The sequence below is a fragment of the Gopherus evgoodei genome, chromosome 12, assembly GCF_007399415.2.
Source record: "Gopherus evgoodei ecotype Sinaloan lineage chromosome 12, rGopEvg1_v1.p, whole genome shotgun sequence".
NCBI lineage: Eukaryota > Metazoa > Chordata > Testudines > Testudinidae > Gopherus > Gopherus evgoodei.
Genome location: NC_044333.1, coordinates 32,075,876 through 32,098,475, shown reverse-complemented (window position 1 = coordinate 32,098,475; position 22,600 = coordinate 32,075,876). Strand labels below are relative to the sequence as shown.

The window sequence follows — 22,600 nt, the reverse complement described above, 5'->3', positions numbered from 1 at the left end:
AACAATGCAAGAAAAAACCCATTGAATTTCCTGAATTCCCTAATATTTTCTCTCTCAACTCAGGTGCTAAACATTAAGCCCATGTGAAACCGAGTGCAAGGGTATGGTCAAGAAAGAGTTAAAAGTTTAGACCCAGCTGACAGTCAGCTGATTGGCCCCTGATTGACAGCTTCGAAAAGTTTCCTTGTTTCTATACTATTATGCTAATAAGGACTGAGATTGAAGCACCCCATTGGTGCAGACTGAAAGCTGACGTCAGGACTGCTATAAAACTCAGCAATGCTTTTAAACTCTACTGCTGGATGAGACCTTTAAAATGTTTTTCATCCTCTTGCTGTAGCTTTGGGGTTCCGTTTTTTCTTTCTTTTTTTTTTTGAAAGAAAAAATATTTTGGTTATCGCGCCGACTTAATTTCTTCTCTTTTTTTTGTTTTAATTTATCCTTCAGTATTTTTCCCCTCCTCCTCTTCTCCGATGAACCTCTTCTCGGTTTGCACTTTGCATGAAAAAGACCAGAGGAAAGACATCATGAAGTGTTAAAAAATAATCATAAAGCTACCTTTGCAGCAACAACTAACAATTCCAGCTGCAGTTTGCCAAGCTGCAAAAGAGAGAACCAACCTTTATGCAAAAGGCGAATAGAAAGAGCAACCCGCTCTGATGCATCATCAATACTATAGGCTCTGCAAAGGATAATAAAGAGAGAGAGAGAGAGAAACAGTCGGTGCAAATTGGAACGAAGGTTGCAAGGGGCTGGTGGAGAGAAAGAAGGAAAATAGATATTGCAAATAATCAAGCTGGCTCACCCGGTTGCAACTCAGAGTAGTCCCCTCGCTCCTGGTGCGCACCCTTTCTGGAGGACTGTCAGCAGCAAAAGGATGGCATCAGAACTGGCAATGAGCAACTCCGACCTGCCCACCAGTCCCCTGGCCATGGAATATGTTAATGACTTCGATCTGATGAAGTTTGAAGTGAAAAAGGAGCCGGTGGAGACCGATCGCATTATCAGCCAGTGCGGCCGCTTGATCGCTGGGGGATCGCTCTCTTCCACCCCGATGAGCACGCCCTGCAGCTCGGTGCCCCCTTCCCCGAGCTTCTCGGCGCCCAGCCCGGGCTCTGGCACGGACCAGAAGACCCACCTGGAAGATTATTACTGGATGACCGGCTACCCGCAGCAGCTCAACCCAGAGGCGTTGGGATTCAGCCCCGAAGACGCGGTGGAAGCGCTGATCAACAGCAGCCACCACCAGCTCCAGAGCAGCTTCGATGGCTATGCTAGAGGGCAGCAGCTGGCCGCCGCCGCGGCCGGCACTGGGGGCTCCATGCCCGGGGAAGAGATGGGCTCTGCCGCCGCCGTGGTCTCCGCAGTGATCGCTGCAGCCGCGGCTCAGAACGGGGCACCCCACTACCACCACCATCACCACCCGGCTGGGCACCACCACCACCAGCAGCCGGGCAGCGTGCAGTCCAGCAGCAGCAGCAGCAGCAGCAGCAGCACCGGGGGAGGAGGTGGTGGAGGGGGTCTGCACCACCAGCACCACAGCAGCAGCCTGCATTTCGACGACCGCTTCTCGGATGAGCAGCTGGTGACCATGTCGGTGAGGGAGCTGAACAGGCAGCTCCGAGGGGTGAGCAAGGAAGAGGTGATCCGGCTGAAACAGAAGAGGAGGACCCTCAAAAACAGAGGCTATGCCCAGTCCTGTCGCTTCAAGCGGGTCCAGCAAAGGCACGTCTTGGAATCAGAGAAGAACCAGCTGCTGCAGCAAGTAGAGCACCTAAAGCAAGAGATCTCCAGGCTGGTCCGGGAGAGGGACGCCTACAAGGAAAAATATGAGAAGCTGGTCAGCAATGGCTTCAGAGAAAACGGATCCAGCAGCGACAACCCTTCCTCTCCAGAGTTTTTCATGTGAGTTCCAACAGCCTTGCCACCTTAAATAAAGTTCTCCATGTGAGTTATTGTTGGGGGCTTGCTAGATCAACAACCAAGCTTGCCACCTTATATTTTTTTAAACTCGAAACAATTAAAAACAAACAAAAAAAACAACAATGTTGTTTTTTTTAAGATGGGTCTGGCTCATTGTTGGCCAACCTAAAGTTCTACATGAGTTTCTTTTTCTGTTTTATTTTTGTGGGGGCTTGCAATTGTGTTTTTTTTTTAAACATAAGATCCAACTTGCCACCAACTCAGTTCTTCATATGAAGTTTGTTCTTCTTTGAAACCTGCCATCCACATTATATTTTTTTAAGTTCATGAGGGTTTTTTTTCTTTTGACCTTGCTGTGTCCAAAAAAGTAAAAGGGTTTTTTTTGCCATCCTGAATTCTTCATATGAGATTTGAGCTTTGCAAAAAAAAAAAATAATAAAAAAACAAAAAAATACAAAAAATACAAAAACAATGTGAATTTTTTAGACTCCAGCTTGCTGAATTCCATCAGTTTTTTAGCGTTGTTGTGCTAAACTAGAGATGTACCTAGATCAACCTGCCAAAATCAAGCCTGCATCAGCCTTCCGTGTGTTCATGTGAGTTTTGGCCTTAATCTGCCAAACATGAGACTTCTAGTCTGCCATTAGATCCCATACTCATCTCATGCATTATGCTTGCTATTTTGTCTTAGCAACAATGGACTATGAAAAAGAGACATTATATTAATAAAACACCCTGCATGCTGGACATGTATGGTATAATTATTTTTTTCTTTTGCTTGGAAATGGACTTTTGGAGACTATTATGGCATGGCACTCATCCTTTTGTTTTATTGCCTCATCACTTTTTTGAGTTGAAAGCAAAAAAGTGCAACCTTTGATCTTCCTCCTCCTCTTCCTCCCCATTAAAGTTTGCATCTGCTCTAAAACTGCTTTGAGTTACTCAAAACTTCAGACTTCCTTTTAAATGCACTGAAGCATTCCCTGTTTTAAAAAATGCCAGAATGGATTCTGATAACCCAATGTGGCAAAAAAACAAAAAACGGAACTTTGGAAAGGTGGGGTTTTTTTGTTTTTTTTAAATCGCTTCTCAATTTGGGGACTTTAAAACCATGCTGTTGCCTAAAGCAGTCTAAACTTTATTTTTACGTGAACTGCCCCAAGTTTATTTCCTTTTTTCTTTTGCATCTGGTCATTGTCAAATGTGAATGCTCTGGGTTCCTAGTATATAATTTAATTCTAGTTTTTATCATCTGTACGCCCAGTTAAAATGTATGCTACAGATAAAGGAATGTTATAGATAAATTTGAAAGAGTTAGGTCTGTTTAGATGTAGATTTAAAAACAAAAAGATTGATGCACTAAATTGTTTACTTGTTGTGATGTAAAGGGGGGTAGAATTTGCAACGGGACTGTTTTTTAAGAGTAGCTTATGCAGCATGTGCTTGCAACTTAAATATAAGTTGGGTATATGTAGTCCTTGCTATACCACTAACTGTATTTGAAAACCAAAGTATTAAAAGGGGGAGGCACCCCTGTTTATATCTATAGGGGTATTTTACATTCAAAATGTATTTTCTTTTTTCAAAATTGAAGTATTTGGGACTGAATTGCACTAAGATATAACCTGCAAGCATATAAAAAAAAAAGACAAACCTGTTTAGAACGCTAATACAGTTTATGCAGTTATAAAGATGGCATTACTGCACAGTTTTAAGATGATGCAGATTTTTTTACAGTTGTATTGTGGTGCAGAACTGGATTTTCTGTAACTTCAAAAATTCCACAGTTTTAAAGGCAATAACCAGTAAATTTTATTTTCAGGGACTGATATCCTGTCTTTTAAAAAAAATGGAAAGTAAATCTTACCACAATAAATATAAAAAAATCTTGTCAGTTACTTTTTCTTTTACATATTTTGCTGTGCAAAATTGTTTTATATCTTGAGTTACTAACCACGTGTGATGTTCTTATGTGCTTTTCTTTCATTTTCAACTTTATGGTTATATCAAAAGAGAGAATAATCTACAATAATAAACTGCATTTTTTTGATTCTGTACTCAGTTTTTTAGTGTGTAGTTTAAAAAGTTAAACAACTGTGAAAGCAGTATCTAAGCCTAATACATTGCAAGGAAGTGATGCTGATACAAGAGTTGAACCCACTGATAAAAAGGAGAAGAGAAGTTAGTGGCCGGTTATATGTAAAGTGGAAAATTATCACCCACTAGAAATTAGTTATATGTCAGGTAGGTGAAAAACGTGATCTTTCAGGTACTTGGTATAATTTCTCAGTTTTGTAATGACTTAGAGAGCTTTAGTTGCTATGAGTCATATCATGCCATCAATTTCAATCCATTGATCTCAAAGGGAAGTTCTGCTGAAAAACCTGATGACTCGATATGGACCTAGATTTTGATTGTTTTATGATGGAGTGAAGTGAAAGGGACGATTTAACATCCTCTTATCATCTGATCCAAGCAGAACAGTTTGTGTGTAGTAAGAGATGACACTGCATCAGGTTTTTCTTGTCACATATTCATTTAATGTTCAAGATAAAGAATTTTGGACATTTGGCAGATACCCCATTCTAACCTTCCTCCCCTTCCTTTTCCACATTATGGTTTTCTTGTCAGCCACAGGCCTTAGAAGGTTCAGTGAATTTAGGAGGGAAAAATAAAAAAAAATCGAAGGACTTTCAAGTTATTTGTCCTAAACAAACACTCAAAAAGGTTAATTTGCTAAAAAATGTTAAGGTCCAAAGGTGTGCTCGTTACTATAGTTCTGCATACCAAAGGACATTTTCAGCTTTGAATGTCTCCTAAGACAATTGACCCAGTTATTTTAAGTCGAGAGGTTTTCATAGCATTTTCTCCAGTATTTGAATAGGATTAACTTTGTAGTTCATTTGAAAAACTTAGGCCTCTCTGAAGAATGTTACAGCTTCACTTGAATTTAGCTTTATCTCAGACTCATAAAAACCAACACTATTTATAAATTTCTTCTAAATTATAAAATAACCCCCAGTATATGGAGAGAGTGGAATTTAAAACATCAGAGCAAACTGCACCAGAATTCTGTTCTTGGGGTAGAAGGGAGAGAGAAACAGCTGTTTCTCAGAGAAACTGCTCCAGGTTGGGTCTTGCACTGTTTACTCAGGCAGAGTTCTCACTGATTTCAGGTCAGCACTGAAGAATTGGACCCTAAGTCATGCTCTCTGCTCAGGAAGGCCAGGTTTCCCTTAAAACACAACAGGTTGTGTCAACAGTCACATCGAGGGGGGAGATCAAGCATTGATTTCTGACTGAATCAGCTCCCATTAAAGTCAATGGCAAATACTTTAGTGGTAGCAGAATGGGTCCTTTCAATGGGAAACTTTTATGGAGCTTTGGAACTGGTCCCTGGTGTTAACCAATTCTGTTCTCTATTCGCCCCTCCTCCTGAACACGAAGTCAATGGAGTGCCCTTTGGCATTTGACCTTCTGTTACACCACAATTTGAGTAATGGTTCAAGCTCCATATTCTGGTTAATTGGAGCTTCATATTCTAGTTAATATGTAATCTGAAGGTAAACTAGCTGCTATTGGCTGATTAGAAAATTATCTGCTCTCATAAAGATAGCAACTTTTTCTCCTTCTTGAAATGTTTAAACCTCTATTAGTGCCTACATTTTTCATGGCAGTCACTTGGGGACTGAATTATTCCAAAGAATTCACAAATATTGATATTTTCAGTAAACTGATAAGCACCTTACATTTAAAATTACCTTTTAAACTAATACACTGCAGCTAGTTTCTCAGGCACAGATGCAGAGCCCCTCTTATGTGTAATCAATTTGTGGCACAATATTAACCCCCTTAATACAACTGATCTTACAGTTTAGTAACATGAAAAGGTGTAAGCAGTTACTAGGTTTACAACAGGATTTTGAGTCCAAGAAGAGGTGATAGAGCAAATGAAACATTGCTCTTTCTGGGTTTTGCTTCGCTGGTTTTAGTACACCCACAGTATAGGTAAAGGTTTTATGAACTGAGCTAAGAAAAGCCTTCCAAGAAATAGATTGTCAGAGGGAAAAAATACTCTGTACACACTCCAACAGAGAGAAGGCTGGTCTTTTTACTAGCCCATGAACGTAACATATCAGTCTTTACTTCAGACTTAAAATGCATTGTCTTCCTTAGGCTGTATTTGAAACTCTGTCTGAAACACTGTTACATTGCAACTAAAGAAAAAAAACAACCCCGCTACAAGCAAGTTTTAATAACCACCAAAGCAAACCACTTATTGGGGTTCTGTGTGAATTTAAGGGGAGATCACAACTTTCCAGCAGAACTGCTTGCTGAGAACTAATTGGAACAGATCTGCTCTGAATAACCTATATTCATTAATCACCCCTTGCTTGGAGCATTCTGGCCTGTATCCTGCTAAGCCTTTCACTTTAACTCAGTGATAAAATTCCTGTTGATTTGAATGGGGAGCAGGAGTCTGAACCCTTTACTGACTTCTCACTCATGTAAATCTCTGACTGAAATCAGTGGAAGCTTTGCCTGAGTAAGGAGATATGGCCCCATATGTCAAAAGAGTTAGTTCTTATTCTCCACATCGTTAACAGTGTCCCATTTCTGCCATCGCTCTATGGTTCTTTCTCATTTATTACTTGCATTGCAAAGAATGTTCAATAAGATGTGCACAAAAGAGGTGACCTTTGCTCAGTTTGAAATGTGGTTCAGTGCGATACAAAACACCCCCAACTCTTAAGCTTTTTCTAAAATGTAGCATAACCCGCTTCCCAACATCAAGGGTTCAGCTTAGTGGAGTGAAATATTTTTGTGTTTGTACTACAGTATTTTCCCTGCCTCTGCACACAGGATCACATCTGAAAAGGGGAAAATATTCCTAGCCACCTGAGTGTATTTTTCTTTAATAACTCTCTGCAACTGCGCTGTTTACTTATTTTGTTCAACAACAATAAAAATGTGGCTTTACTTATTAGAAAGGCTACTTCCCTTTTCTATTTACCCCACAATAAAAGCTCTTCTTTTAAAAAGCTTTCTCTTTTGGACTAACTTTGGCACAGCTGCTTCATTTCCCCGTATTCCCGGCGCTCTGCAGTATGTGAGAAGTTCTTGATCAAGAATCATTCATAATTTTTAATACCAATTTATCTGACATAATATCAGACATAGAGTACTGCTGCTTCCTGGATTTAAGGAGGAAATGATGCATATATCAGAATTATCTGCTCAGATGCCAGAACCACATTGGTGTCATTTCAGCATGTGCAGCTTTGAAAGGAAATCCTCTGTATTTATTCCTAAGATCATCAGCTGAACTAAATGGACTCACTGTTTCTGACACCTGTTCAGATGTTTGGATTTAAAAATTCCACATACAAAAATACTTTTTTTTTCAGTAGTGAAGGTTTTAAATAAACATTTTCTCCTTTAAAATCACTAATGTCATGTTGTCAGTAGATTCCATAAACCATGGAGATTCCAGTTGTTGCTGTGGCAAATGTAATATATTTTGCATGCTTAACACATCTTTACATACACTCAGGTTGCCTGTATCCACATAATATTTATTTTAAATGCACATCTGGTTATAAATAGCACAAGCTAGTACAACAGGGCACAAAAAGGTGGGAGGTTGTTTAAAGAACTAATTTTTTCAGAGAAACAGTTGAGCATTCATACACTACAGTTTTAGCACTTTCTAATGAATTTAGCAGGCTCAGTGGATGCAGATCAATAGCGTTTATTGCTGTACACTCCACTGTTACCGTAGGACAGTCAGTATAGACTGGAATTGGTGGTGGAGGAGAACCCAAAATAAGGCTTACCACTCTTTGGAGGGTGAGTGCACTCAGATTTGTGAACTCAAGACCAGGACAATGCAAACTATTCCAAGAAGAAAGCGATGGATGTGAGCGCTAAGTAACACGCGGGGGTAGATGTGTGTGCTGATACTTACAGCTTATCAGTTAAACTCCTACTATCTTAGTCACCATCACCTTGATCTGCATCCATAATTTGGCAGTGCGCTTGAGGGCAGCTTGTTATCGCTGATTACTCACCAAAATTATGAGTTGCCAGTGTGCTGTGCCCACATTTCTGGTCCTCAACTCGAAAACACTGCAGTTTCTTACACTGCAGTGAAATACTCTAGGCCTGTGGTTTTGGCAGTGAGGTATACTGATGAAGATTGCCCTGCCTGCATAAGCGCTTGAGTTTAAGTACTGTATACTTTGACGTGTTTGCCTTCTAAATACATACCCACCAGACACCTTGCATGGAAGGAATGGAAGACAGAGCAGAAGTTTGCTAGAAGTCTCTTTTCCACAGGCATAGAGCAAAGAGACAAATCAAGCAGTGTCTAAAGTTTCCAGGGGGTGAGAGGATGAAGTGTCACTGATGGCCTCTCAATTGTTAATGTATAAAGAAGTACAGCCCCGAAAAATGTTCTCAGCAGCTTTTCCCTTTTAAAACAAAATGTTAATAGCTATGTATGGAGGCGTAACGGGGCTCAACACCCCCATTTCAATGCGTGATTTGGCCAACCGTTACCCTCCCTCACCGCCTCGGTTTTACAAGCGTCCTCGAAGCCTCTGTGGTGTCAGGCAGACCAGCAATACACATTTATTTCCCAGGCTTGCGTTCGCCAGAATTTGGATCTACAGTCACGCCCTAGCCAGCTGCAGAATGGCAAAGATTTTTGTTCCCTTTGGACTTCTTACATCCAGGCTTGGATTATTTAAAATAAATAAAGGACACCCCACTCCCAACAAAAATAATAAACTCCCCCTCCCCAAGAAAATCTCTACCACTTAAATAACGCCTCCCCAAATTTCTCCCGAATAAACTCTCTGCTTCCAACGTATATTGGGCGTTCCTGAATGTAACCATCTGCCTGCGGGTTGATGTGTATCAATAGTTTTGTTATGACTCGGAATGTTTCTGGAAATGAAATACCTGATCTGAATCCGGTTAAATAGCATCCTGTTGACACTAACCCACAAATCCCAAACACTGTCCGAAGTACCTCTGAGGTTGCAATGTGGGGGGACTGAAGCAAAGGGCAGGGCGATTATAACCCGCGTGGTCTCAGACGTAGTTTTAAAGTTTATGTCTCCTGTTTCGGTCCTTTCCCCTCCACTTTATTATGTAAATGTAAAGCGGTATGGAGAGCTCGGATGTGTAAATGGGTTCCGGTCTGGGTCTCCGTTTCCGATCCGGATAGCAGGAGAGGTCATTCCCTCGGGACACTGGGCTGAGGGAGGAAACAGCATTTGTGTATTTCCCCCCCCCCCCGCCACTGTCAGGGCTCAGGCCCGTCAGAAACGTGACCGCGAAGGGCCCGATCCTGCTCCCACGGAACTCAAAGAGGGGAAGTTCCCACGGACGGCAGTGGAGACGGGGCCAAGGCATTAAAAGGGACTACGGCCGGCGTCTGCCAGCCCCCTCTGTGCCCTGCCCAAAGGGCGCAGACCCGCGCGCCCCGCTCCGCCGAGGGCAGCCTGTGCCCCCTCCCAGGAACACAGACCCTCCGCGGCGCGGCGCTGGGACCAGCCCAGCCCCGGCTGCCGGGGCAGGCGCGCTGCGGGGAGCAGGTGGCCCGGCGCAGGGGCAAGGGCCCGGGGCTGGCCGCTAGCCCCGATCCTCCCCGAGCGCCCGAGGACAGGGCGAGAGCGGCGGCGGTTCCCGGCACGTGTTCGCCCCCGTAAGCCGCTTAGAGCCAGAACCGCGGGGAACCGGCTCCGTTCTGCCGGGGCTTTGCCCCGAACTTGGTGGGCACGATCCCTGGCCGAGCCGGAGGTGTTCGCGCGAAGTGCCCCCCCCCGGAGGCAAATGGGCAGGGGCAGCCCCCGCTCCCCCCCAGCGGGGAGCCAAGGGGCTGCCTGCGAAGGAGCGGCCCAGACCAGAAGCGCTGGGGCAGGGGGAGGGGGACCCCACGGCCACCATGAGTCTAGCCGGGGAGTGGGGGCGCAGGGGCTGGTACCTCCCATGAATAGGGGGGTCTGTGTCTGGGCGTAGCAGGAGGCCGCGTTCACCCAGGCAGGGGGTTGTGCCAGCAAACAGGCCCAGACGGATCACACCTCCCCAACGGCAGTCAAGGGGGCTCTGGGGCGGCCCAGCCTGGCTGTGTTACACCCTGGGGAGGGCGGGGGCTGCTCTGCAGGGCCGGAGGGGAGGGAAGCCGCCGCTTTTGTGTGTTGTCTAAATTCAATTCCTGAGGGATCCATCCATCCGTCCAAACCTTAGCGCCGGTGTGTCATGCAGGCGGCTTTCTGCTGACTGATCATCCCTTAGGTACGTTCCTGGAGCCAGCTGTGCTGGTCTTTTCTTTGGATTCGGCCCCCTTTTTCCTCTTCTGTCTGATAACCTGGGTTCACTTAAACTTGATCCAAAGCCTGCTGAAGTCAATGGGAGTCTTTCAGTTAGATTTGGGATCAGAGCCTTGGTGGCTGGAGGACAGGAGGGTTGGGGAGGCTTGGGCTGCATGCTTTGTAAATCATTTGCAGTTGGGAGAAGAACAGTTTTCCAAATCCATGAATTTCTCTCTCTCTCGGAGATAGAGTTTAATGCTCCATTTTAACACAGGCTGATTATCCTACCTGGAGCCAGAACCTTTCCTTTCAAAAGTGGAAATTTACAAGGTCTTGGGAACTAACTTTAAAAAGTGGGTTTTGTGTGTGGCTATCAGTTTCTAAAGTTGTGGTGTTCTTTAAAAAGAGTCCCAGCTTTCTCAAACATTTGAGGCCCTTGCAATGAAACATTGGCAGTGATGAAAGGTAAGAAACACAAACAAAAAAAATCTAGTTCCTTTCCTGGCCCTCCCTTCACCCACCCCCAACTGCTTCCTAATTCACTGATGAAAGTACTGTAATACCTAAGAAGCCAGGCCAGAGTTTGCAATACGTTTCAGTTTTGCAATGTCAGATGGACAGACTTCACTTTTGATAAGAGACCTACTGCAGAGTCACTTTGGAGTCAGGAATAATATAAGATTAAATCTGCTTTAAATTGTATATTCATGCCACGCCAGATTCATTCTAAACTGAGCACAGTCTTTCAGCAGCCTTTATTGTAAAATCCTTTTTAACACGCCGCATTATAGAGGAGCACGTTTATTAAATGATAACTCTCATGTACCAACTTTGTCAAATTAAAAGAAGAAGAAAAAGAAATGTTATCAGCCGTGTTAAATTAATAAATCTGCTTAGTCTCTCCAGGCTGTTTTAGTGCTGCGTTTCTTGGAATCTCTTTTTATTAATACCTGATCTTCAAATAAACCTGTTAAATGGTTCCGTGCACTGTGCCTGTGAGATACATGTCCACTCTGTTTCAGTTCTCCTTGGAATTGATTGAACTATTGTGGTCCTAGCTAAGGGATATCCTCATCAAAGACTAAAGATAATGGAGCAGGCTGACCACAACACTTTTTTGGATGGGCTTCAGGTGTGAGAATTGAATACCTATTCCTCCCAACTAAATGCATTAATAACAGGACGGATTCATCAACTGGCATGAGAGCAGAGGTCATCTTGAGGAAAATTACACCAAAGGTCTGAAAAAGTCACCGGCTTTAAGAGATCCTGGGCAGGATGCCAAATATTACATATGAAGAGACACTGTCCCTTTTCTCCAAAAATAGCAGACAGGATCAACAAGATTGTTAGGGAGGCAAAGGAGCTGTCTTGAAAAGGAGCTGTCCTGCTTTGCTATGAATGTGTATGTGGACATTTATATATGTATACATGCATGATTTGATTGAAACATTTCTGAATAAACATGACCTAATGTAAAATTTCCCACTACACGGAAACATTGTTTTAAGTGGCATGCTTGAAAAATTTTAAATACGCCTCTCTATTCAGTTTGATGTTGAAAGTGATCTTTACATTGTGGAATAATAATTTAGTTGGCACAAATTGTACAGTTGATTGTTTTTATAAGCTGCAGCACTGTTTTGCAATCAAAATGCCAAATAAACCCATAGATAGTCTTGATTTTTTTTTAATCTTAACTCAGGTATGCAATTTTTTCTTGCTATGTTTATGTCATGATATGACAATACATTAATGTAGCTGCAGCTATACTTCCAGCAGAATACTGGCTGTATATATGTATACATAGTGTGTGTATAGTCCAGTGGAGAAAGTTAGATGTAATAAACATAACAAAATATCCATATTTAAAGAGCATAGATTGACTCACTGGTTTATCTCACTTATTGTACAAAGATTCATTGTAACTGTGTTGAATCTTTTAAAATTAGATTTTAAATATATTTTGACAGTCTGAACTTGTATAGTGTGAGTAACTGTAGGGAGAAATGACAGCTCTGGTTTTGTTATTAAACTGCTGTCCGGAAAATAATGGACTATGTACAGAAATTGGTAATTATTTTGCCAGTTACATTAGCACAGCTAATAATAATAAACATTTTTATTTAAGAAAACTATAGGAAAACTAAATGCTTTCGCCTATTGTAGTTTGATATTCACTGTTAAGACAAAAATTGTATTTTTGTTTTACTAAGATAATTGTGCTATCACTAGGATCCTCCTGTTATTAATGTGAATAAAGGCAGGGCATGCTATTTAAAAACTGTTTAATTTTAAACAGTGTTCCATTAAGTTCATCAATACTATAATACTGTTAATAAATAATACAGAAGACTCTCTGAAATTAAATTAACATCCAATCAGAACAGTTCTGCTCTGTACAATATCAGTAGAAGTGACATATTTGACAGTGTTTTAAAATTCTTTATTAACTATGTTTTGTTTATTTTAATATATTTACTAAATTAGGTACCCAAGAGAATCTTCTACATCGGTGATGTGAAAATGCCTGGTGCCTGAAGTTAAAAAAAAAAAGAAAGGTACATTTTGATTTTCATTTGCATACTTGAGTAAGAGGGTTTTTTTCCTCTGTTTTGTTTTGTTTGTTAATATGAAACTTACTTAATAACCCTTGGAAGTTAGACTGGGCTCATCTTCAGGTGTGTAAAAGTGACATGGGCAATGTGAGTGTTTTCTACTTTTGTTTACTAAGCATGTCTCCGATGTGGTATAATTTATATTTTATTCCTTGCAAACATCTTATTTTTTTGTCTTCAAATGCTGGCATTCAGAAACTAGCTACGGAGGTTGAGTATGAGACTACAAAAGATCTGTCTCAAATTTTGATGAAAATGATAGATCTCTGTATTGTTTTACGTACATGCCCAGAATTTCCAATTGAATGAGAAGCATGATGCTGTCTTCCTCTTCCAAATCACATCCATTCAGTCTATCACATTTACAGAATATACAATATTAATGAAAATGAGAAGATCAAACTTTTATACACACACACATACACACCTCTTTAGATTCAGGCAGACATATGGTCCATGGGATCTGTTTATTATCAGGCTCAACTGTAAAAAAACACTAAGCGGTTTAAATGGGATTTTCAATTACAGAGATCTCTGTGTGAGTTTAATTATGAAATCTCTTATTTTAGACAAGAATACAACCTATAACACTTATATCAACAATTAAGGGGTGTTAAAAACTAACAGTGCTTTGTTTAATATTAGCTAGTACAACTGAGTTTTATTTTTATTTAAAATTTGACTGACTGTGTGGAGAAGGGGGGTTGATCCTGTAGAATTCATGCAAGTCAAACTCCCATTGACATTTGCAGGCATTTTGCTTGGATATAGGCTGCAGGACTGGGCCAGGGGAGAACCTCATAAGAGACACATTTTGTGACCTGATTCTCCTCTCAACTTACATGAGTTATACACGGGTGTAATCTCACTGACATCAGTAAATTTACAACTGATTTATGGCGTTTTAAGCAACAAGAAAATCTGACCCCTAGTTTTATATGAGTCCTTGCAGAGTATATTATGTTACATATATTGAATAGGCTTGAATAGGAATTTTAAACATAGTCAAGATACTTGTTTTCACTGTTCAGGTACAGTGTTTTGTCTATCAGCTCATTGCTAACAAGAGTTCTTTATTTTAAATAATCTAAGAGCAATCATTGCTAATTTTGTTCAGTTATCTATGGACATGTTTTAAAAAAGTGTTTAATATAATGTATAATTGTAATAACAGGACTTATATAGGCACAATGTACCCTGGCCTGGAAAATAGACACAATAATTTCATTTACTTGCATATTTTTTGGTTGTCCTGTTAGGCATTGTTGAAAAAACAGATCCCATTACTTTGAAACAAATATATATTGGGTCTAGGAGGAGTTAATGAACTTTTATGGCCAGGTTGAGATTGGACTGACCCCTATGGTAATATTTCATCTAAGGTTACTGTCGGGAGAGAAATCAAATTTCAGCTGTGAACATGATTGACAGGTAAATGCAAGAAAAAGAGAGACATCTGCTCAGATGGGGAATTTGGGAAGGAGAAGGCCAGTTCAGAGAAGTTTCTCTGTGATATTAGGAATAATAAGCTTAGATATGAAAAGTCCAATACTTCGCACTCTCTGGAGGCTCACTTAGTTTATTCTCATAAAGTCAGTTTGGTTAAGGGAATTTAATACTATAAGGGGATAGTAGTGGACAGTGGTCTCAGTGATCTCATTGCTAATTTGATTTCTTTGAAGGAATTATGTTATTTCTAGCATATGCAGGCAATTGATATGATGTGTGTAAATAAAGTCTATTGTAGCTGTTGATTAAGATACAGTCACTATACAAACATCTCTTTTGGTATATGTAAAGGTAGTAAGATTATGGACCAAATAAATCCTCGGCATAATTCCATGCACTTTTTACTGTGAAATCAGTGGGAGTTGGTTGATGTTCCTGATATATATCACAATATTAATAACGAAATTAAAATATCAGTATGAATATGAGGTGGTATTTTATAAGATAATCCCTATAAAGCTGGGGTGGGCAAACTTTTTGGCACGAGGGCCACATCTGGGTATGGAAATTGTGTGGTGGGCCATGAATGCTCACAAAATTGGGGGGCTGGGATGTGGGAGGAGGTGAGGGCTCCGGCTGGGGGATGCGGGCTCTGTGATGGGGCCAGAAATGAGGAGTTCAGGGTGTAGGAAGGAGATCAGGCTGGGGCAGAGGGTTGGGGTGTGTGCATTGGGGGGGTGAGGGCTCTGGCTGGGGGTGCGGGCTCTGGGGTGGGACTGGGGATGAATTGGGCGGAGTTGGGGGGTGCAGAAGGGTGCTTCCAGCTGGGACCAAGGGATTTGGAGGACCGGAGGAGGATCAGGACTGGGGCCAGGGGTTGGGGTGCAGGCAGGGGTCAGAGGCGCAGGCTCCAGGCAGCATTTACCTCAGGCAGCTCCCGGAAGCAGCAGCATATCCCCCTTCCGGCTCCTACACGGAGCCACAGCCAGGCGACTCTGCACGCTACCCCATCTACTGGTGCTGCTCCTGCAGCTCCCATTGGCCATGGTTCCCGGCCAGTGGGATCTGCAGGGGCCGCGCTTGGAGCGAGGGCAGCATGCAGAGCCCCCTGGCTGCCCCTACACGTCGGAGCCAGCGCGGAGAGATGCTGCTGTTGCTTCCGGGAGCCGTGCAGAGCCACAGCATGCATATAGTGGGCAAACGCCTGATCCCACTACCCAGCTGGAGCACCGAAGCAGGGAAAGCCCTCGACCCCGCTCACCGGCGGGAGCTTAAGGGCCAGATTAAAATGTCTGAAGGGCCGAATGTGGCCCCAGGCAGTAGTTTGCCCACCCCAATATAAAGCCTCTAGTGATGTTAGTGTGGGTCTTGTGCAAGATTGAAGGCTGGTATATAGCCCTAAACATTCTTTCCCAATGTATTTGTTACACTATCCAATCTTTCCTGTTAATTTTATTTGGTGCAGAAAAGCATTTCCACTTTCTGGCATAAGGGAGTCAACAGCAAGGGCCAAATTATGCCCTGTGATATGTGTCTCCATTGCATTTGACAACAGTGGAATTTTAATGCTATTTGTGTGAAGGCCAAATTTAGCGGTTCTTACACAGACCGTAATATAATGTGTTTGTTCCCCTTAAAGGTGAACAGCAAGAGCAAATCGAATTGTGTATGGACTTTACAGTTTATAATCACCTCATAATATTTTTTTTCAAAATAAATGAGTTTTTTGTTTATTTTTGGACGATTACCTTAGTAAGTTTTGGAGGGCTGCATTGACGGTAACTCAGTAGCATGGAACCTAAACTGCAACTCGTCTGCCTCTCTTCTGAGGAGGAAGAGATAGTGGGTTAAATCCTGACCTAGTGAAGTCAATGACAAAACTCTCACTGACTTCTAGGGGCCAGAATTTCAGCCAGTGTGTTTAAGGGCTGTCTAGGCTGGAAGCTATACTGGTATAAGGAAAGGTGTGAATGCACACTTATATAACTCCCCATGTGGAGACACTTATTTTGGAATAAAAGTGACTTTTTCCAGTTTGTTTAAGGTTGTTTTGGAGATGGCTTTTTCTAGTATAGTTTAAACTATTCGTATTTCAGAGGAAAAGTATCCATAGGGAAAGTTATACCAGTATAACTGTCTTGGTATAATTATACAGATGTAGTTTGGCTGTTGAATTTCCCTATGTAGACAAGCCCTAAAGTTAAGGTGAGGATAAGGAGAAGTAAAGAACACACACACATTTCCTTTCCCTTTTGCAGTTTATCATGAAGAACTTCCATGCAAGAGAAACCTTTTAAATAAAGCAGGCTTAAAATATAAATCTATTCACCTTTCATTTGATTTTTTTTAGGATTTGCTCATTGTACCCACACATAGTTATTAAAAGAATGTGTTTGTACAGGAACTTGCTCTTTCCCATGCTTTGTTCCTGTCTAGCTTTAGTCTGCATTGAAGTCAGAATGAGACTTCAACATTCATTTTCACGGCAACAGACTGTGATGTCACAAACACTGGATGATGACTTCAATAGAGACAGTAGAAGGCTGGGTCTTAAACACACACCTTCTTTTCTAGGGCTCAATGTCTGATATAATGGAAAGAGAATATAGGCAATAAGTAACCAGCTAAATTTCTGTGCGTCTGAATGAGCTCTGTGTGAGTTTGCTGTGGTGTGTAAGTACCTCTTTACAAATTGATGTCATTTTACTAAATTCTAAATTATGCATAAAACTTCTGTGGCATATTATTGGGCAAGTTCCCATCGAAGTCAGGAGGAGCCACGTATGTGCACAAGTAGCCAAACTAGGCCCTTTTATATATTAGGCCTGTTTCAAATGGAAGGTATTTTGCTATGTCAGCCAAGAGAATGGAAGCAAAACCCGCACCATGTACAATTTACAGGGTGTTTTACAGAAATTCTAGGTAAAACAAGTTTGATACACCATGAAAGTCTAAACTTAATAAATACTGTAAAATCCTATGTCTTCATGTCATCCATATTCATCTGAAGAGAGTGAAAGCAGCTTGTGTCCTTATGATTGAAGAACAGATCTTTTTATCACTGGTGGCCTAATCTGGCAGTTGTTACTCAGGCAAAACTCCCATCAAGGTCAATTTATTAGTTTTGCTTGATTTTAGAATTAAGAGCTGAAACATCTTTGTACTAGAGTGATTTCTGCTGTTGTTTAGTTCTAACATAGAATTTTAGTTTATGTGCTAATAGATACAGTATTTCTTTGGGGTTTTCAGTTTGTCATTTACCAAATGATCTAAACTTTTTAAATATACAGTTCACATTGATCAGAGACTGAAAAAGTAGCTCTTTAACGTGCAATATGTTAAACGTATTTCTAATGGCTCCAAAAGGTGCAGTGCTTAGAAAAGAGGACAGGTTTAGTCTAACTATATAGACTTGCTGTGAGACCTTAGTCAAATCAATTAATCCCTTATTTAGCAAGGTACTTAAGCACTTGCCTAGCTTTAAGTATGTGTAGTCAGTTCCATTGGTTTCATCTAAACATCTATTGCCTTTGATCTCTGTATACCTCACTTTACCTAGCTATACAATTAGGTTATTAACTCTTCCCTTAGAGGGGTGTTAGGAGAATTAAGAAATATTTGTAAAGCTCTGTGATGCCTTCTGCTGAAAGGGGTTTGTGTAAATATCTTGTTTGTAGTAGTGTTGTAGCTGTGTGGCTTCCAGAATATTAGAGAGACAAGGTGGGTGAGATAATATCTTTTATCAGATCAACCGAAAAAATGGTGTGTGCAAGTTTTTGTCCTCCACATTTTGTCCTCCACATTGCCTTTTTTCTTTTTACTAATTTTTTCCTTCCTTTGTTTTAACCAGTGAGAAGCTTGTCTCTCTCCTCAACCAGAAGTTGGTCCAATAAAAGATACTACCTCACCCGCCTCGTCTCTCTAATATGCTGGGAACAATATGGCTACAACAACTCTGCATATATAAATATCTGTCGTTTATATTTGTTTTGTGTCCTTATTTCATCACTTTGGGTGAGGAATATAAATGACAGGTATTTAGATACAATGGTTCTGACTACTCATTATTTATGTTCCCCTGAAACTCTTAAAACAGGACTTAAGTGGTCTGTCAGACTTTGCCCAGATGTGAATGTCATCCCCTGAACAAAGTGGGAGGTTTAGGTGCCCAATTAAATACAAGGAGCAGGCCCTCAAATAGCAAAGAGTTTTCTGAAAGCCAGATCCAAACTGTTTTTTTTTTAATCATCGTAAATATAACATGACTCATTACCTTAAGCAAAATGATGTGTCCTTGAAAACCCTTCATTACTGGTTCACTGGCTCACACATGCTCACACTCACAAACCAGCTGCCAAGACTTACGGAGGTCAGGGTGCCTTGTTCATTTCCCCGTCCCCTTGTCAATACCATTACATTCGTTCCCAAAGTTTAAGCCATTTTTGCTTACCAGTTGTGCAGCTTTTATTGTTGTCTATCAAAATTATTGCTATTGTTTTTCCCGGCCCTACTTTCTTCCTCAGATCCAATAATGGAATCTTCAGCTATGAATTTGCTAACCATAAAGATTTTTGCTTGAGCTGTTTTCAAAATGCTATGGTAAAAAAAAACACAAACCAATAATAAGCCTGTGAACAACATGCTGTGCCACTCTCTCAAGCACTGTACATCTACAGAAAAGATAATAAAGATATTAGCACTTATATAATTTCAGATAGGAAATGAAACTAGACATGAAAGAGACACTAGCTCCAGCTGTTGAGTAGGAATCAAACTAGCTATGGGAATTACAGGTACTGTCACTGGAGACAGCCTGACTTCTGAGAAATGACCTCAGGTGTAGAAGCTTGCTGTGGCCTCTTGCAGATATTAACACCTAATTAACAATCTGCAAGAGCATCCTACAACTTAATCACCAGTGAGTTGAGAATGACAATCAGACAGAGTAGAAGGAATAGAAGAAGAGAAATGGTAATTTTTCCTCTGCATGCATCGTCTAATAACCATGGTTATTCAGATGCAGCTAAATGCGATTTCCTTTTAGTCATTTCAGTCTATTGAAAGGCACAATATATTCATTTGCTAGCAGGTAGGGAGCGGAGGTGAGAATTGAATTGATCTGAGATACTATGAAAAATTGACCTGGAGGTCATTCATAGTTTACATTGGGAAGTGAGACCAAGTTTATTTCTTCTCCGTCTTCCTCTTGCACTATTTTTTTGCTTCCAGACATGTTATCTTGCATTGTGTAATTATTTAAACATACTCTGATTCCAAGTACCTTGTTCTCTCAAAGTTAATCAAAATAAAGAGACCTTTTGTTAGTGGTGATAAGTAATTAAATAGCTGGTTTCATGTTATGTGGTAGTATCGTACTGAGTTATTGACGTCTTAGAATCTGGTTTCCCGGCCTTATGCAACGTTAAGGAAATCTGCTCCGCCCTTGCACTACGGTGATGCGGTTGCCCCAGAGCAAACTCTTGCGGTGGATCCACTGCTTTGGCACAAAGTAGAGCTTATGTTGGTCCAGCTTAATCGGGTTCCGTACCAAACTAAGAATTTCATTAATGCAGGTAAGGCTGAAAGCTGCAGGATTGGGTCCTTAACTGTGTTTTGATTTTGAGTATATATGATCCTAAAAGAGCAAAGATTGTTTGAAGTCAGCCAGTAATAAAAATAGCTGTCAGTCAATTGGTGGGTATTAGACAACTCACATGTGTAAGGATTGCTCATGTGAGTAGGGGTGTGTAGGACTTGTCCCTAAAATTTTGGTATGCAAAATAAAAAGCGGAGTGGGGAAAATGGTGCATGCCGCTTGTTTTCCTCCACATTTACTGCTTTTTTCCTTACTTTGTTTTAACCAGGCCCATGAGAAGTATGGACAGGATTGGAAACCCCATCTATCTATATACTCCACTTTGAATACTGAGGGCCATTTGCTCTGCACACAGCGCTCCCCCATGTTTCTGGGCTTAATGGGAATTCTGTGTTCATATTGCTTGGCCTCAGATTATATTGTAATAAGGCAAGAACACAACATTGAACCACTCATCTTCCACAGAAACAGCCCCATCCCATCAACTGTCTCATTCTTCTGTTCAAACAACAGGAGATCCTCTCTACATTCACCATTCCATCATACCTTTTGGCTCTATTTTTACATGTTGGCTGTATGCTGAAAATTTAACAGGACCATAATGTCAGCTATACCAGATCAAAGGCGAGCAGCATAAAAGTTGAAATATATTATTTATCTCGTAGTTTGCATTCAGGATGCTCTTCCTCTTTTTGTTATTGCTGATGTTTTGCCCATGATGTTGAGCTCACTTTTTGAAAGCTTTGTCCCCTACAGACAAATATTCATATTAATGCAATCCAACAGCATTTAACAAGCTCCAAAGCTCAGGCCTGTATTACATGCACATCCCAAACTTACATTGTTTCCAAAAGAAGACTTGAGTGCTCGAGAAATGCAGGATCAGACCCTGCCATGGTCATTTTCGATTTGGAGACTTTTTGGCCTAAGCACAAGAAGTGCACTCGGTAGCCTAAAGAAGCAGTTCAGTTCATTTGTTCAGTGGGGGATTTTGTTATGCTCACTGAGTACTGTGAGTTTCTGTAGAAGGAGGGAAAAATGTTGGTCTTTGCAGGGGGCCAGAAGCTAAAAGGAGAATTTATTTGGGACTTTTCCCCCTGATCTGGCTCATGTATCTTACCCCACATTTGTTATCCTCTTGGCTTCATTTGGCATTCTGCCTGAGTAACAAATACAGGATCAGGCCAGCAATGTTGTTTAATCTTCATGCAAACCTTTCCCCTCAAGATTCAGTATAAAACTCTGAAAGTTTTATTTTTTGTCTGTAGATGTGCCGGTTTTACTTCCTGAGTTACAGGTTGAGATAAAATAATCTGATTTTGGGGATCCCCCAAGTCTTTTTCTTTATGGAACAGAAAAAAAAAAAGACCTTGGATTGTTTTGGGGATTTCTCGTTTTTTAGCCTGCTGACAATTATCAAGTATTCATTCTAGCAAAGGGAGCAGCCTCACTGTACAGCCAACAGGAATAATTTGCAGTCCTCTTTAGAGCGCAGCTATTTGGAAGATGTGTCACTTTTCTATTTCTTTAAAATTTAATTGGGATCAGGCTATCGACATGTCTCCACATTTTTTGTCTGTTCAGGCTGCAGTAAAGCCATTTATAATTTATAATCAACGTCTGGTATCGTAAAACTGAACTGTAAAACCGACTTCAGGGTTCCAGTCATAAAATAAATACATGATAAATATTGCAATGAGGCTTGTGTAGCACAGCTAACAACAGTTCATTTTGTTATATATATTTTATTCCAAAGGTAAGAACGATCTAAATAATAGATTACTGGGAGGAGCTTCTTTTTTTCTTTTTGGTACAATCAAATGCTAAGGTGGTTTTATAGCTTGAGTGATTATTTTAAATATAAAATTAAATATTAATTTATTAAACTCGTTTATATAACCACGTTATTTTTATGTCTTTCTTTATATGCTGTACTATTGAGCAAAACTGCATTCATCCTGGATTTTTCTGTCTGTTGACTGTAGTGCGCCTTTGCTTAGATTTTTTTTTTCTAACAAGGCAGCTCATTTAGAAAGAAATGTTTATGTGAAGTGCTTGTCAGTTGGCATTTTTACTGGTGCGCTAACCCAAAGGTAAAATATAAAGGCACATCTTTTTCTTGCTGGCTTGTTGCTACTAGAAGGGTTCCTCCCTTGTTAGCTTGATAAATAATTTTACTAGCAGGAATCTGCTGAATTTTTATGCTTGCTGTCTATTTTCTGCTTGCTGCAAATAAATTCCTGCACTCAGAGGGCACTAAAACGCCGAACACATGGTATTTTCCCATTTTGTTGCTGGTCGTCTAAAATATTTATTTCGTCTTGTGTTTTTAATGAAATCTTTAAAAAAAAAAAGAATAAAACTGCAAAACCTGTTTGTTTTCCTATTTCCAGATGAAGATTTTTAGCTTCTCATGTTTGATTGTATGTGTAGAGCCTTGACTTTAAACATGTTATCACAGGTGATCTAAATAAGCAGTCTTAAATCATTCATCGCTTCAACTACATAATGGTTTTCAAATTACAGGCAGGCTTTATTTATTGGCAGGATCAGCCATTTAAGCATCACTTACCATTTTTAATATAACTTTTAGTTTCCCTCTTTGAGATCAAGAGAGCTAATTTGTGAAATAAATATAATTCTAGATCTGATAGGGAAAAACACAAACAAGGTTTCTAATGCATTGCAATGCT

The 22,600-nt window shown here is 40.7% G+C and overlaps 1 protein-coding gene across 1 annotated transcript in view; it reads left to right on the top strand.

The window, feature by feature from the left end:
* Positions 1-290: 290 nt before the first annotated feature.
* The window catches only part of MAF (MAF bZIP transcription factor), a 234,370-nt gene continuing 212,060 nt past the window's right edge, over positions 291-22,600 (top strand). Inside the window, exons 1-2 of the mRNA XM_030582118.1 lie at positions 291-1,905; positions 12,735-12,805. Coding sequence (XP_030437978.1) covers positions 878-1,905; positions 12,735-12,768 — 1,062 coding nt within the window. The 5' untranslated portion in view covers positions 291-877 and the 3' untranslated portion in view covers positions 12,769-12,805. The remainder of the gene's footprint in view (positions 1,906-12,734; positions 12,806-22,600) is intronic.